This window comes from Halichoeres trimaculatus, unplaced genomic scaffold, assembly GCF_033239565.1.
Source record: "Halichoeres trimaculatus isolate MK-OKI-2021-1 unplaced genomic scaffold, fHalTri1.1 fHalTri1_scaffold_3, whole genome shotgun sequence".
In the NCBI taxonomy this organism is placed as follows: domain Eukaryota; kingdom Metazoa; phylum Chordata; class Actinopteri; order Labriformes; family Labridae; genus Halichoeres; species Halichoeres trimaculatus.
In genome coordinates this window covers 18,658,961-18,673,485 of record NW_027437181.1, presented here as the reverse complement: position 1 = coordinate 18,673,485, position 14,525 = coordinate 18,658,961, and the positions used below count along the sequence as shown (strand labels likewise).

Sequence of the window (14,525 nt, the reverse complement as noted above, 5' to 3'; positions counted from 1 at the left end):
TGATGAAATGCATTATCTGATGTCTGCTCTGTATTTTTATGTTTGTCATATGTTCAATCATGTTTCATGGAGAGAATCTAAACTGTGTGATAATCTGCTGTGTAATCATGTAGCTCATCCTTTGAACCTGAAACATTATATTACAGTGCATTGAGCATGAAGCCTAAAGCCCATTCCATGTTACCACCTGTTTCTACCTGACACTTTTACACATTTTTGGTCCCAAATACTCTGTTAAACACAAATACACACGACAAAACATGGATTATCCAATTACCCTGAAACAGTAGAATTTATTAAAGTTTGAGTACAAGCAGAGACTGAAGCTTGCTGTTGAATGAAATCAATAGTGAAACATGTAACTTGATTCTTGTGAGACCTGAGGTTTGCTCTTGAGTGTTGGTGAGGATGTTGTTCACCTCTCTTAGAAAAATGGCTGTGGCTGTCCACTTGACCGTAACCGCACACTCAAGATCTTTCAGTCGAGATTTTACACTGCTATTGATTTCCACTAAAATTGTTACAACAGCCAAATGCTTTCCTCTTTCCTCTTTCCTCGCAGGGTATAATGGAGCACAGAGAGACAGGTGAAAAAATGCCTGCCCAGTGCAGTTTTATCAAAAGTCTACATCTGTACTCTGCAGGTTAGCGCTGCATGGAAGAGAGTTATCTCTGCAGTGTCAAAAATGATAATGATTTGCATTTGAAATTCTAAGCATTTATCATCTTCACAGGCAGGAGGCTGTGAATAAATACAATTTGATAAAATCTTTGTAGGGCAGTTTTATCTTTGTGAACTATCTTTTATGGGATCACATTAAATAATTCAACATATGCTGCTGTGCCTCTGAAAAGTAAGTCAGTGCAGGACCTGGGGGCTTTTGTTCTCTTTTAGCGACTTCTTTGTTAAGTGGCTAAGTTTGATTGCTATGATTTTGTTTTGTTTGTGCATGTTATATGAGGACTTTCTTTCCTTGCCCCCATCTGTGACTGTGGGAGAAGACAACCATAACTCAGTTGCTTTACTGCGCACGCAATGGAGTCTCACTCACGCTTAGTGCAGCACTCCACACACGCCTGGAGTGCTGCTGGGAAGCTCTGGGAATACTTCACCTGTCTACACACTCACTAACACACACATACTCACACATACACTCTAGTTTTTGCCTCAGGTATTTGGCTCCGCTTTACTTGAGTTAGCACCAAGGTTAGTTGACTGAATGTGTGCTCAAGAAGAATTCACTCAGCAAACACAAGGTTACTGTCAGACACATGACCTGCATGATACAGAAGAACAGCCATGTGATTTATTTGTTGTTCCATGTTTGCCAGTCATCTGGTGTGTGCGCACCACCAAAACAACACACTGAATAGGCAATGTTGCCAAGGTTACCCCGTCTAAACAACACCAACCTGCCTCATCTACTGCTGAACGCATCCACTGCTGAGGAATCAGTCTCTGTAGGGTTAATTAATCACCACCACAAGCAGACAAATGAACGGACCTCCAGGCATACCTGCCAGGATTGAAGACCTCAGGAATTTTTATTCTTTGGTTTGTCAAATCACATTGTTCCCTTTACAGGAGCTGAGACACTTCTCTGGCCTTAGATACCAGCAGTGAAACTTCAGCAGCTGTGTTGAGTATCAGGATTTGAACTTTTCCGGCCTCAGGCTCATACCACTCACTCTGCGCTGTTCCCTTTACTTCTGTGTTAGCTGACTTTTTACATTTTTCAGTGTCACTGACAGGTTTGAACTAAAACTTATCTATTTCTTAGTCTGAAGATGTTAAACTGTGTGCTATACTGAAGCCTTACACGTGGACTGCTAAATGGAAGAACTTTTGGCTAATTAGATGTTTTATTCAAACACTTTTAAGATTCAGCTTTTACTTTCTTCATGTCATCAATAAATGAGGCAGTTTGCTTTGTCAAACTCTTTAAGCTTAAAAATTAATTTGAGGCAAAGATAGTGTAGAGGAAGGGGATGCAGCCTCTGGAACCGAGAAAAAAAAACCAACAGAGAAGTGCCGTATTACTACATTCTTTATAATTGCAAAATGCAACTTACGGTGCTCTGGACCGAGCACCAAGGCACCAGACATAGGATTATGTTTTTACAGAAAGGCAGGTTTTTATTTAACAAAAACCAAGCAAACCAAATTCAGGAACCAAAATTAGAAGCCATGGGCCAATGAAAGAAGCTAACTTAACATAATACTTTAGAAATAGATTATCAGCGCCAATTTTACAGGTTACAGGTTATTTCAAAATGCGTAGCTTTGTAGCTACCAGATCAGTTCCAGCAGGACTGGATTGATTCATGGCATGTTTCAGTCTCTATGACAACACCACGCCATTTGACGAAGTATTGTAGTGAGAAGATAGGTCTGTGTTTTTCTCTGCTAAAAACGATTTCTGTGACTAATTTTGTAGTGACGATGGACACTGGAGCCAAACTGTCAACAAAAAAAGGACAGAAGAAAGCAAAATGAGAGAGTAATAGCGCACAAGCTAAAGGCTAACATGAGAGCTTGACTGTTCATTAATAATGTTCATTCCAACCCATATGCAGCAGTTATTCTGCAGTGGTCTGTTCAAACTTGAGAGTCAGTCAATAAAATGAAGAGTGAGTTTATATTAGCTCTGCTTGGTAGATGACTGGCAGGACATAACCAGGATACACCAATGTTACACATTACGGACATATCTTAAGCCGCATTTCCACCAAGCAGACTGGCTAGGTTCGTCTCAGTACAGCGCACATTTTGTGGCGTTTCCACTGACTTATCCCGGGACAGGTCCCCAAATAACCGAGATGAGCCGTCCCACTTTTTGGGACCCTTTTGTATGGGGGCCAGACTGAACCAAGGTGGAGCTTGGCACTGCAGATCATTGATTGGTCAAAAAATCATCACTTACCCCGCAACAGCATTTCTCAGGGGGGCACACAGTCTTCTCTTAAACAAAGTTTGATTGCACTTTGTATCAAAGAGCTACATGCCAATCACAGAGAACAAAATGCTGCATGTCTTCCATTATTGCTCTTTGTTTACTGTCGTGTTTTTCTTCTTCATTAGATTTATTAGCGGGGTACACTGTGTTGCACTGCTACGGCGTCACGCTATTGTTTAACAGCTGTGGCTTTTGGCATCCGGCTTGCACGCTGCCTGCCACGAGAGGGCACAGTTTGCTGTGGAAACGCAAACGTGATTAGGCTTAACTGTACCAAACCGAGCCAAACCGTACTGAATCAAACCAGACTGCTTGGTGGAAACACAGCTTTAGAGCACCAGGCTGCCAGCAGCGCTGAATATAGGCAGATGCTAAACAACATACAACCTGACAGCGTTTGCCGTCAAACGCTGACAATAGCGCAACATATAATCAGCTGCTACAACGTTTGCTTGATGTCACGTTTCTAACCGCAGCACTACGTAACTGTTCTGATAAATACTTAACCTTGGCGCAGTGTATCCAGTTAAAAGTTGTCTTAAACAGAGAAAATTTGTTTCGATCCGATCTCCATGTAATTCCAAAACAAACACGCACCTCGCTAAAAGCAATTTACGACAGTGTGCGTTAGACTCCAGGCCAGATGGTGATGAGGTAGTTAATTTAAAACAGATCCTCCATATAGCATCTTTAAATAGATTAAGGTTATGAACTGAATAAACAGAGAGGTGAGGGCACACCAAGTTAACACAAAGGGTTAAAAAGGTCGACACTCAATTAATCTGAATTCAGTACAAACCAGCCAAGCCGAAAAGCCCCACAGACAGTTCAATTTCAATTTCAATTTATTCAGAAAACTTTATTTGTCCTTGAGGGGCAATTTAAAGCTACTCAGAGCAGTAAATGCAATTAATTAATTAGCAATTTCATTGTACTTTGTTGCAATGACCAAGTTCTGTTCTATTCTATTCTATTCTATTCTATTCTATTCTATTCTATTCTAAATGAAAAATAGTGCCAAAAAATGAACGTTCTAAACCTAAATATGTGATATCATGTTTTGGTCTCCTGGCCGATGCAAAATATAGTCACTATTCAGTGTTTCTGTTCTGTTTTGGGTGTCTACCATCATCAGACAGAAAATTCTAGCTTCTAAGAAATACATTCTGTATTTTATACTGTTCTGACTGCCGAGTCTGCTGTTTGGTGCTAGGAAAGCAGTACCACAGCAGTGTACAGCAGGTAGTCAAGTTAAAGGTTAGGTTTTTTGGAAATATTTAGCAGCAGCGACTCTTCAGTTAAGGTGGTGTCACCAAATGTCTTAATGTTGCTGAAGCTTCTTTTGATGTCAAGATCAGACTTAGTGTTTGAATAAATACAACCATGTAGATAGAAAAAGTAGATGTTCAACAGGATGTAAACTCTAATGGTGAAATTATTTCCTTCACCTTCCTAAGACTCTGAGCTCCCTCCTTTTCCTGAGCCATTCTTTCTCTTTGGCTTCATAATGTAATCCCTTCACACCTCCTCCCATATTGTTGTCCTACTTCGTAGTTGGCTGGCTGTTTGTCACTTGTACATAAAAACAATCTGCTCATGAATATTAACCTTCCCCAATCTGCTTTAAACACACGCATACTGCACACACACACACACACTCTTAACCTTGCTTGTCTTTTGCTTTGGTATCACTGAGGACTCAGCCTATTTTCTCTTTTTCACAGTCTTTGAGGCTTCTCAAAACTCAAAATAAGAGTTATTTTTCTTTGTTTTGTTTTTTTTATTCAATGTCTAAGAATCTTGAAAGGCTTTCGGTCTTCATTTATTAATCCCAGCTTTTTATTGATCTTAATCCCATTCTGAAACTTTAATGACATCATTTCAATTTGAAACAGCATAAAAGCAGCAGAAACCCTACTTTCCTCTCTGGCTTAGAGCTTGTTTTACCCTGGAAAACAAATAAACTGTTTTTATATGTCTGTTAGGATGTTAATTTACTAGATTATCTCAGCCTGTCAGCAGTAACCTGAAATAGGGATGCGCTATAATGAAATTCTGCTCATTGTTATTGCTGTCCTACCTCAATGGGCTGCTGGGGATTGATGCTTCTCTTTTAATGAAATAATTTCTATAACAGATGAGACCAGCACCTACTTTCATTAAACTTCATTTCCTGTTGATTAGGAAATTTTAATTTACAATATGCTATCATTATCCTTGACATGAAGTTAATTTTACTCATTCCTTTTCAATTAGGTACATTATCAAGAACTGCTTTATTGTCTTGCTTTTTTCAGAACACATCCAAGCCTGCCCTACGATTGTTGCAAACCTGTACTCCACACAGGCTTTGTATCTAATTTCTGATCACAAACACGTTTTTTCTCATCTTCACAGGATGAACACCCTCTCACTCTCACACCCATGTTTTCACAGTTCATAAATATCTTTGTGCTAAAGCTCTAAAACATTCAGAGCAGACTTCTGCGCACTATTAAAGCCTTGCAAAATGTTCCAATACTGCTGATGAAATTCCTGTTTTTAATTTAAAAAAAAAATCTTTCACGTGTTTTTATTGTGTGGTGCACCAGAAATTTATTTAAAAAATACATTGCTGTGATGTCAGAGCCACAGACTTAAGTCATGCAGATGCAGGGAGAAACTTTTATTAAATTTCTCCTAGATGATATCACTTCATTCCCTATCTCCCCTATATGCGTCGGTGTTTGGCATTTAAACCAACTGCCTGTGAGTAAAGCCTCCTGACTCCTAAGTACACTCGAAAGTTTGCTTTGGAGTACATTAAAACCTCTTGGAAGCAGGACAGAATATTTAGCAGATGCCACTGGTGTTTTATGGAGTCTGGACATGAGCTGAGTCGATCAACAAGGACCACAAGCAGCAATAAACAGGTTGTCAGTGTGTAAGTGTGAGTGTGTGAGATCTCACTGCTGTGGAAGCTGCTCAGCTATGAAATGAGTCAGGACTACAATGATTTTGAACACTTCAGTGTCCATTCTTTTATACACATGAGGAGTTTTTGACAATGATGTCTGTGTGTGAATTCTACATGAAAATCAGAATCTATGAGGACTGGATTGAGTCTGGCGAGTGCTCCAGCTTCTGTTTGTTGTCCAGATAGAAATTACCGGTCATTTATGCACACAGATCAGCATGTTTTGGTGAAAGCAGAAGAACACAGTTTTTAGAGAGCGCCTATCTCTTGTCTCCCTTCTCTTACTGCTGATAATTAGACAACTTTTTATTTATCTCTGCAGACCAAACCTGCATGAATGTCCACTGAAAACCCACTCTGAATCGAAGATTTTAAGTCAAGTGGCAAATCTTCCTGACAGTTTGTTACAAAAGCTAATCAGCAGCTAGATTTCTGGACTCCCTATAATGCACCGCAAATAATCAATCTAACCTCTAATCAGCAAACAAGCACTTTAAAAGTTTTCCTCTCCTCAAGGACAGCCTGACAAAAGATAGCATATTAACTTTTTTGGAATCTGCACATTGGTGTTTGTTTAAGACCTGAACACACATTTTCTTGTGATATACTTGCAAACTAATGAGGAAAAGCACAGTGAAGCCATTGTGTGACTTCCTGTTTACAGTGAAACTGAAACTCCCCAGAAAGTGTTAGATTTGTGCTCTCCCAGGATTATGAATGAACTAAAAAGTGACTTTGTTTATTTTGCAAATATATTTGAAGGAGAAACTTTAGCTGTGCTTTTCATCCAAATGCATGGATGCTTCTCAAGTTTCTAATTTGACAGTAAGTAAAGCAGTGTGCTAAACAGGGTCCCAAGACTGCTTCAATGATACTTTGTACACATGGACACTTACAAAGAAAGATGAACTGCCATCACAAAATAATCCAATATTACCACTGATTAAATAGTAAAGCAAGGTTTTGTGTTGCTCAAGTATGCTTCAGGGAAATTAGTTTCATTTTCTCCTCTGCATAGGTCAGAGAACAATGTCAGCTACTGCGCAGAACACCAGCGTCAGGGACTCAATCTTGTGTTGAAGGACACCAGAGCTCCTCTTTATGTGTGTGACCTCGGCTTCATTCTGCTGAAGGACAGCTAATCAGTCTCTTCAAATAACCAGCCACCCTTCACCTGCAATCATACATTTCAGCAGGAAGAAAAAAAGCATTTATCACATTGATTATATTGTTGATATGATTTTCCACATTCCTGAAATGTCACCTTATGCACAATGTCGCCACAGAGACAAATATTCATGCAATTTGTCTTCCTGTGCCTCCTAGAGACTCCAGGGAGGGGAGAGGACAGTCAGGCAGACACATCATTCTCAGATTCGTCTCTGTTCGCTCACTGGGGTCAGGAGCTCGGACCAGACAACCGGCGAGTGGCACTGAAGATGTTCCAGTACTACGGATACAACGGCTACCTCAGCGATCGTCTCCCTCTAGACAGGCCGATACCAGACCTCAGGCCTGATGGGTAAGACAAGGAGAGCAATGCTCACACTGACTCCTTTTTATCTGTCAGTTCAGTAAAGAGCCCTGTGTTGGAGTTCATCAGTTCTGTCTTTGTTGTTTTCTGACACACAGAAATTACAGATAGAGGATGTTATTTGACACAATTTTGTGCAGCAAAAGTGGCAGTTTGACTGTCTGTAAACATTTTTTTCTTCTTTCTCCCACCTCTTGGATATTACACCTGCCACAACACAGGAGGAGTGCTTTATAACAATTTCAAAATCAGCAGGTGGTGCTGTGTAATTGGTGTATCAACAAATTGTTTTTTGGTCACATCCAAGTGTTGTGGTTTATTCTTTCACAGCATACGTAATTTACAGTGTAGTATTAGTGCATTATCCGTCAATTTAACAATGTTACATTTTCAGCAGATAAACAAAAAGTACTGCATCACATTTATAACGTCGAGTTAAATGCTGGAGGCTATGTTTTTTAGCAAACTGCCAGAGGCAGAGTAAATTCTGAAGACATTTATTTTGTGCATGTCATATTTGCTACTGCACACAATAAAACATTGAGGACCATGAATTTCTGTTATTTCTCATCCATCCTATGATTTTTGGGATACTTCAGTCTGGACATCAGTGATAAAATAACCAACTAGAAAAATGATGATCAGATGATATTTAAGCTGTAGTCTCACTGTTCTCTCAGAGTTCTTCTCTCTGATTAGTTGTTGTGCTGTGAGCTTTGAGGACTTATCTCATTTCAGTAATAAACACTTATGAAGCACTTGCCATGCAGGAAAAAACACATTGTTGTTCCCAATCAGGCTCTGAGTGCCTCGAACTGAAAGCCATCAAGGAGTTTATTTCTGCCCACAGCATTCAGGGGCAATTACCTGCTCCTGAGTTAATCATATTATATAGGCAAAGGAAAACTCTTGTTTGTAGTAGGCTTGATAAAGGAGTGGTTCTTAATTGGGAAATACTTCTCACAATCATCAAAAAATGCACGTTATCCAATGCATGCAGTTTAAAAAGCCTTGTGACTCTTGCTTTGTGTACACAACAGATGAAATTCTTACAATCTACATACTCTCCTTCTCTTTTACATGTTCTTTGTCTCTCTCCACTGTCACTATTAATTAAGGCTTCAGGTCTCCGAAAATTAATCTTTTAAAAATGAAGCCCAAGAAAGCATCTCAGTTCTCCAAAGTCAACATATCATAAACTTTGAACCTGAAGTGTGGTGCTTTTGTCTCCCCCCTCTGGCAGCAAAGCAACTTAATAATCAATTCCTGCCAATGGCATGAAACACTTTTCTTTTGCCTTCCCACACAACAAAAAGCTTAGTGTGTGTTATGGTGTGGGTGTCACTATCAAGTCAAAAGTAAGGCAATAGTTACCTCTGCCAAGGAGGTTATGTTTTTGGGAGAGTTTGTCTGTTTGTCTGTGAACAACATTACTCTAACTCTAAAAGTAACAAATGGATCTTGGTTAAACTTTTAGGAAATGTTCAAAATGGGATAAGGAAGAAGTGATTAAATTTTGGAGGTAATCCGGATTACCGTCTGGATCCAGGATTTTTTTTTAAAGGATTCTTTATCATTGTGAGATAGGGCCGTTTTCTCCATATGTGTATGTAACTCCAAGATAAATGGTCAGATTGCTTTGCAAAACAATACAACACAAGGTCACGATAATTTCTGACAAATGTAAAAGTGCCGTCCAGATTCTGCCAATATTCTTGATAAAAAAATCCGGAATATGAAATATGTACTGGGTCATCATAATTTTCAGCACTGTCAGGTAACACTTTACCGTACAAACCTGCAACTAACACCAAATTGTAACAGGCAGTCTGCTGAAAGGGTGTATAATATTAAAGTAGGACCAAAGTGTTGTGTGACAATCACAATATGCTTGGCAGAGGTCTGCGCTCTCTGAGTGCTTTTCTAGTTTGTAAGTTCAGAATCAAAAATACTTTATTGATACCGAAGGGGGAAATTACATTTCAGTTTTATCCCTTCCAAGGAACATAAAAAGACAGTGACATATATTATGGGAAGGACGGGGACAGAAGAACACGTATGCCAGGTTAAAAACACTGGAGCACTGGAAAATGTACAGTCATTTAATGCACCATTGACAGGCTTAAACAGCTCTGTTTGAACCCTTTTGCAAAGGTTTTTACAGAATGAACATTCATTTACTTTAAAGTGCCTCACCTGCCAGCTCGAACACTGTTTAGAAGAGATTTGTCTTTTTAGCATCTCTTTCATGTTCACAAGGTTACAGGAGCACACAAGGTGGCATCCTGCTGTGCAAGTTGACAGAGCAACCAAACTCCCATCAGATCATCTGTTCCAACTAATACAAACCCAGAAACTCTCAGGATAGAATTAACACACACGTTTTACACACATTTCCAAAGAATAGTACCTGAACCACGACGTTCTACCGACACATCAGGTTTTCACCCATGATGAGCAGCAGGACATGCGTTAAATAACACAATTATGATACAATTCACTCTGCACAGTGGAATTATATGGCCATGTCAAGAGGGTTAACTATGATGATTTTTCTACACTCCCTATTTCTTCATCAAAGGAATAGCTGTGTTTTACATTTCAATAATTTTCAGCTTAAATTAAATTGGATATCACCTGCAGCTTAAAGTCATTTTTTTATTATACTCATATTTTTACTTTAAGCATTTCCTCAAAACTGGCATCCATTTCCTCTCAGGGGAAGAAGCTGGACTCTTTTTCACAATAACAATGTCAGAATGTGCCAAAAAACAATATTCCTAAAGGGAAAAACAGGAGCCTGGTTTATTTGAGACGTTCGCACATCACCAAGGGTTTATCACCCAAAACTGATCCCTGTTTTAACTGCATTGTAAGTTTAACACTGTGTAGTTTAACTGCTGCTGTTCAGTTTCTGGTGTTGATTCCTATGTGTGAATACTTCTCTCACAGGAAAATACATTAGATCAATGCCAAATATATGTGTTCATGTTTAAGATTGTCTTATAGATGATGTGCTTTTCCCCACAGGTGCAGAAATGCCAGTTATCCTTTAAACCTCCCTCAAGTTAGCATTGTGTTCATCTTTGTGAATGAAGCCTTGTCAGTCATCCTCCGGTCCATCCACTCTGCCATCAAGAGAACACCATCCCACCTCCTCAAGGAGATAATCCTGGTGGACGACAACAGCAATAACAGTAAGCAGCATCCTTTTCATAAATATTATCATTATTTTTTTCAATGAAAATGTTCAAATGCACCCTGTAAATGTACTTGACAGGCACTGTGAGAGTAACTAAAGCTACATAGGTTAGCCAACATGCTAAAATCATTGTATTAAGAAGCTTTTGGCTGCTCTCGAAGCTTGAATATTTACTGCTCCTCTGATAGCCTCCGGACCACTGTAACGTTTTTTAATTAGGGGCCGTCTTCACTGGATTTAACCCATAGATGAATAACACTAATTAGCTGCAGCACTAGGAAATTTGCCCAGGGGCAGATAACAACCCGGCAAGGTGATGAAGTGTTTGTACAAATCTTGTCTGCATTTGCAAGCCTAATTCTTCCATCTGCATGCATTGTATGTTGTGTAAACAGAGCCAGGTTGAAAAGATATCCATTTTATGCTGACAGTGTGTAGCTGCTGAGCTCTGTTCCCTTGTTATTACTGAGATGACTGATGTGTGCGATCCCTGTGAGGTGACTTTAATCTGCCATGCAAAGCACAAGAAATAGACTTCAAGTCACCTGTGAAGAGTGGACCTATAATTTTCTGTGCAAGACTTAACTACATTACAGAGGCGGGAAGCAGGCTATTAAAAGGCAACAACACTCTTCCAAGGTCATTTATAGGCAGTGTACACTTAAATAGGCTGTGCTGCTTGTAACAAGGACAGAGACAGCCATTAGGGGCAATCAGCACGGGAAATACTGGCATTGGGGAGGATGTGTGTACCAAAGTCGATAATGCAAAACATGTAGCATGGCCTGTAGCCTTCTGGAAAAGAATATGGATCTCAGTCTTTGTCACTTATTTAACTGCACTGGAGAAAGAATACCTCTCCTTTGGGCGGTTATTTACCAGAGAGGTGAATATATACCCCAAGTTTCCATTAAGAAATGCTCAGATAAATCCAAAAGTTCCTCCAACTCCTAGAAAGACATTACCAGATTATCACATCAGGCCTTTAAACATTCATATTTCATCACGTAATTGAGAACTAGGGAGCAGTCGCCTTTGGCTCCGTCAGGGACCCAAGTCACGCGTTGACATTTTGCTGATGGCATTTCACCCTGTTTTGCCTGAGCACTCTGTCACACTGAGTCTGATATGCCTGGTGTTATCATTATCGCCATGACTGTGAATCTTATCCCTGCTAAATGTCGTTAGCCTGCTGACCCGGGATGCTGCTAAGATTGTTGGAGGGGTCACTGTCCGCAGCAAACCTCCCAGGCACCCACAGCTTGACATTAGTCATCCAGCACTGTCACAGCACCCCTCCGAGATGCATTAGCATGCAGCAGAATGTGTCGTTATCAAGGGAGAGAAGGGCAAATTGACCTAGCTGATTCCTCCTTAATTGGATAATGTCCCAAGCTGTGGCCCGAGAAAAGGCTTGTCTGTGTAAAAATGGGGCTGTGAGGGGCTCACTTTTTTAACAGAACATATGAATCCGTACTTTACCTTAATGATGCCCAAAACTCTTATATGTATGTGTTGCAGGGTGACTTTTTGACAGGCTCCAAATCTTAATCCTAATACAGTCAGCAGAAAGAAATTAATGCCAGTATGCCAACCTCAAGCTGTCTCCCATGGTGCCCTTGCCAGATCACTAGCTGTCAGGGGCTTTTTGACTCTGAATTCATCTCATCTGTGAAATTAAGTGAGTCTTTTGGATACCCATCAAAGAGATTTAAATAACTAGTTCGTTAATTATCCCGTTAAAGAGTTTTCCCCTTCGTATTAAGGCTGCTGCTAACACTAAAGTCCTTATTTTTTGATTGATAACTTCTTTGGTCTATTACTGTTGTCAGTAAACAGTCAGTTTTTTGCCTCATAGAGTTGGTAGCCGCTGCATTAGATAGTGCTTTAAAAAGTAGTATTGGCTGCCTGGTACTAATGCCAACAGAAAGTCAAGTAAAACCAGTAAAACTATCAGTTTCTTTATAATATTATAGACTATATTTGGCAGTAGTCATTTGCAACATTGGACAGCACTGCTTATCTTTAAAGTGAGCACTAACTGAGGCCAGCAGTCACAACAACTACAGCATTAAAGTATGGCAGATGGTGAGGCGCAGATATCATATGGAATAAAATGGCTCCAAAGTAGGCCAAGTGAACCATTTGCTTAGCTACAGTTGTATGTTTTCATTTAGATTTACAAAAGATAACGGTTATCAGTGCAGCAGAGATATATGGTGTCCCAGAATGTAATTTCCTGAGGTAGTAAGCTCAATAAGACTGCCTTGAATATGCTATCGGTAAAAAACAAGCTGTGATCCTCAAAGCTGCTGCTTTCAAGAGATTTACGTGAAAGTGTATAAGTATGTTGTCAAAAACAACAGATCAAAGCTATATCTTTACAAGGGTTGCCATCCAACTGAAGGCTGTAGAGGCCGTAGAGGCTTTATTTTGATGCTTTCTGATTTAGACGAATGGCCTACTAACTTATAAATTGCAGGTCATTTTCATTGTTTTGATACTAATTGAAAAATCAGAATATAATTCGAACATGCTGGGTTGTTGCTGAAATACTTGATATGGGCCATTACTCAAGTCTTAGTATCTGAACTGACATTAGCAAAGAAAAATAAGCAACACAATTTTTGATACTGTATTCCCCTAATATACAGATGAATTAGCCCACTTGTGGTTTTTATTGTAACAAAGATTAGCTGTGCAGATTATGGAGGGAAATCAGAATAAACATTGTGTTTCAGACTCAAGCCTTTTGCTCGAGTTCACTCTCTTAAAACTTTTGATGTGGATCTTCATATTGTGAATCCAATCAACAGCTCAGAGGTCCAGAGAAGTTTGAGCAACAGTTTGAAAGCAGGTAGGCATTCAATAAGCAGTGACAGCAGGTCCTGCCAATGTAAGCTTGATAGTACACAAAAAAGTTTTAATTCTACAGTTTCATTTAGAAGACACTTTCTTCCAAAGCAACGTACAGCACAAGCAAGAATTTAGACTGGAGGAAAAAGCCTTAGTAAGTGTGACAAGGTGCTTAAAGTTTGTTTGGCCTAAGATACAGTCTTTCTTGCTCTGAGGAAAAAGCGGGGGAGGGTCAGATCGAGTGCCTAAATTATCCCTGAACAGATGAGTCAGTGGATTGTATGGGGTTTGGTGATTCATTACTCATATTGGGAACAACGGGGGAGAAGAGTCTGGCTAGAGATGGGGTAAAATGGGATGATACAAGCTTAAACCAAAGGTTTGTACTGCCAACTAAAAAAGCCCAAGCTGAGAATCTCTGTGCTTAAATGTAGGGTCTGCAGGAATTTATCTTGCTTATTTGTAAGCACAACATCCAAACTGGGCTCCTCTTCTTCTTTGCCTCAGTGCCAGCGGCAGCACACTCTCACAGCCTCTGACCAAGATTACGTGAACACATTCATTAGCCTAGAAATCACCTGTAGCATCACGTTTCTATGTGGGAGAAACTCCAGAGTCATGTTAGCACAAGCTAATCACAGATATTTGACTTTCTGCTACCTGGTTAGCAGAAAGCCACCTCGCATAGCTCCTTGCCCATGCTGCTCTCCAGTTACCCAAAACAAGGTGAAAGTCGAGCCAAGCTTCACCCTTGTTTAGAAGAAAGCTTGATGTGTTTAGCGTTTGGTTTCGCTTCAGTTGTATTTTCTTCCTGTATGCTATGTCAACAACGCTCAGGTTAGCTTCTTCCACTCGCTAATTAACACGCCAAGTCTCTTGCACACTGGGCATGCTGTGATTGGCTGATGTAACTGCTCTTTTTTTCCCCACAGAAATGTCCCAAACAAATAAAACGTCAATATACACGCTCATGAGGGGGTTTTAGGCAGATAGAGGCCCAGAAGTGATGATTAAGCAGGA

General features: G+C 39.9%; 1 protein-coding gene across 1 annotated transcript in view; it reads left to right on the top strand.

The window, feature by feature from the left end:
• The window catches only part of galnt18b (UDP-N-acetyl-alpha-D-galactosamine:polypeptide N-acetylgalactosaminyltransferase 18b), a 92,273-nt gene that overhangs the window by 36,335 nt on the left and 41,413 nt on the right, over positions 1-14,525 (top strand). Inside the window, exons 2-3 of the mRNA XM_074667025.1 lie at positions 7,240-7,435; positions 10,478-10,644. Of these exons, the coding sequence (XP_074523126.1) occupies positions 7,240-7,435; positions 10,478-10,644 (363 nt within the window). The remainder of the gene's footprint in view (positions 1-7,239; positions 7,436-10,477; positions 10,645-14,525) is intronic.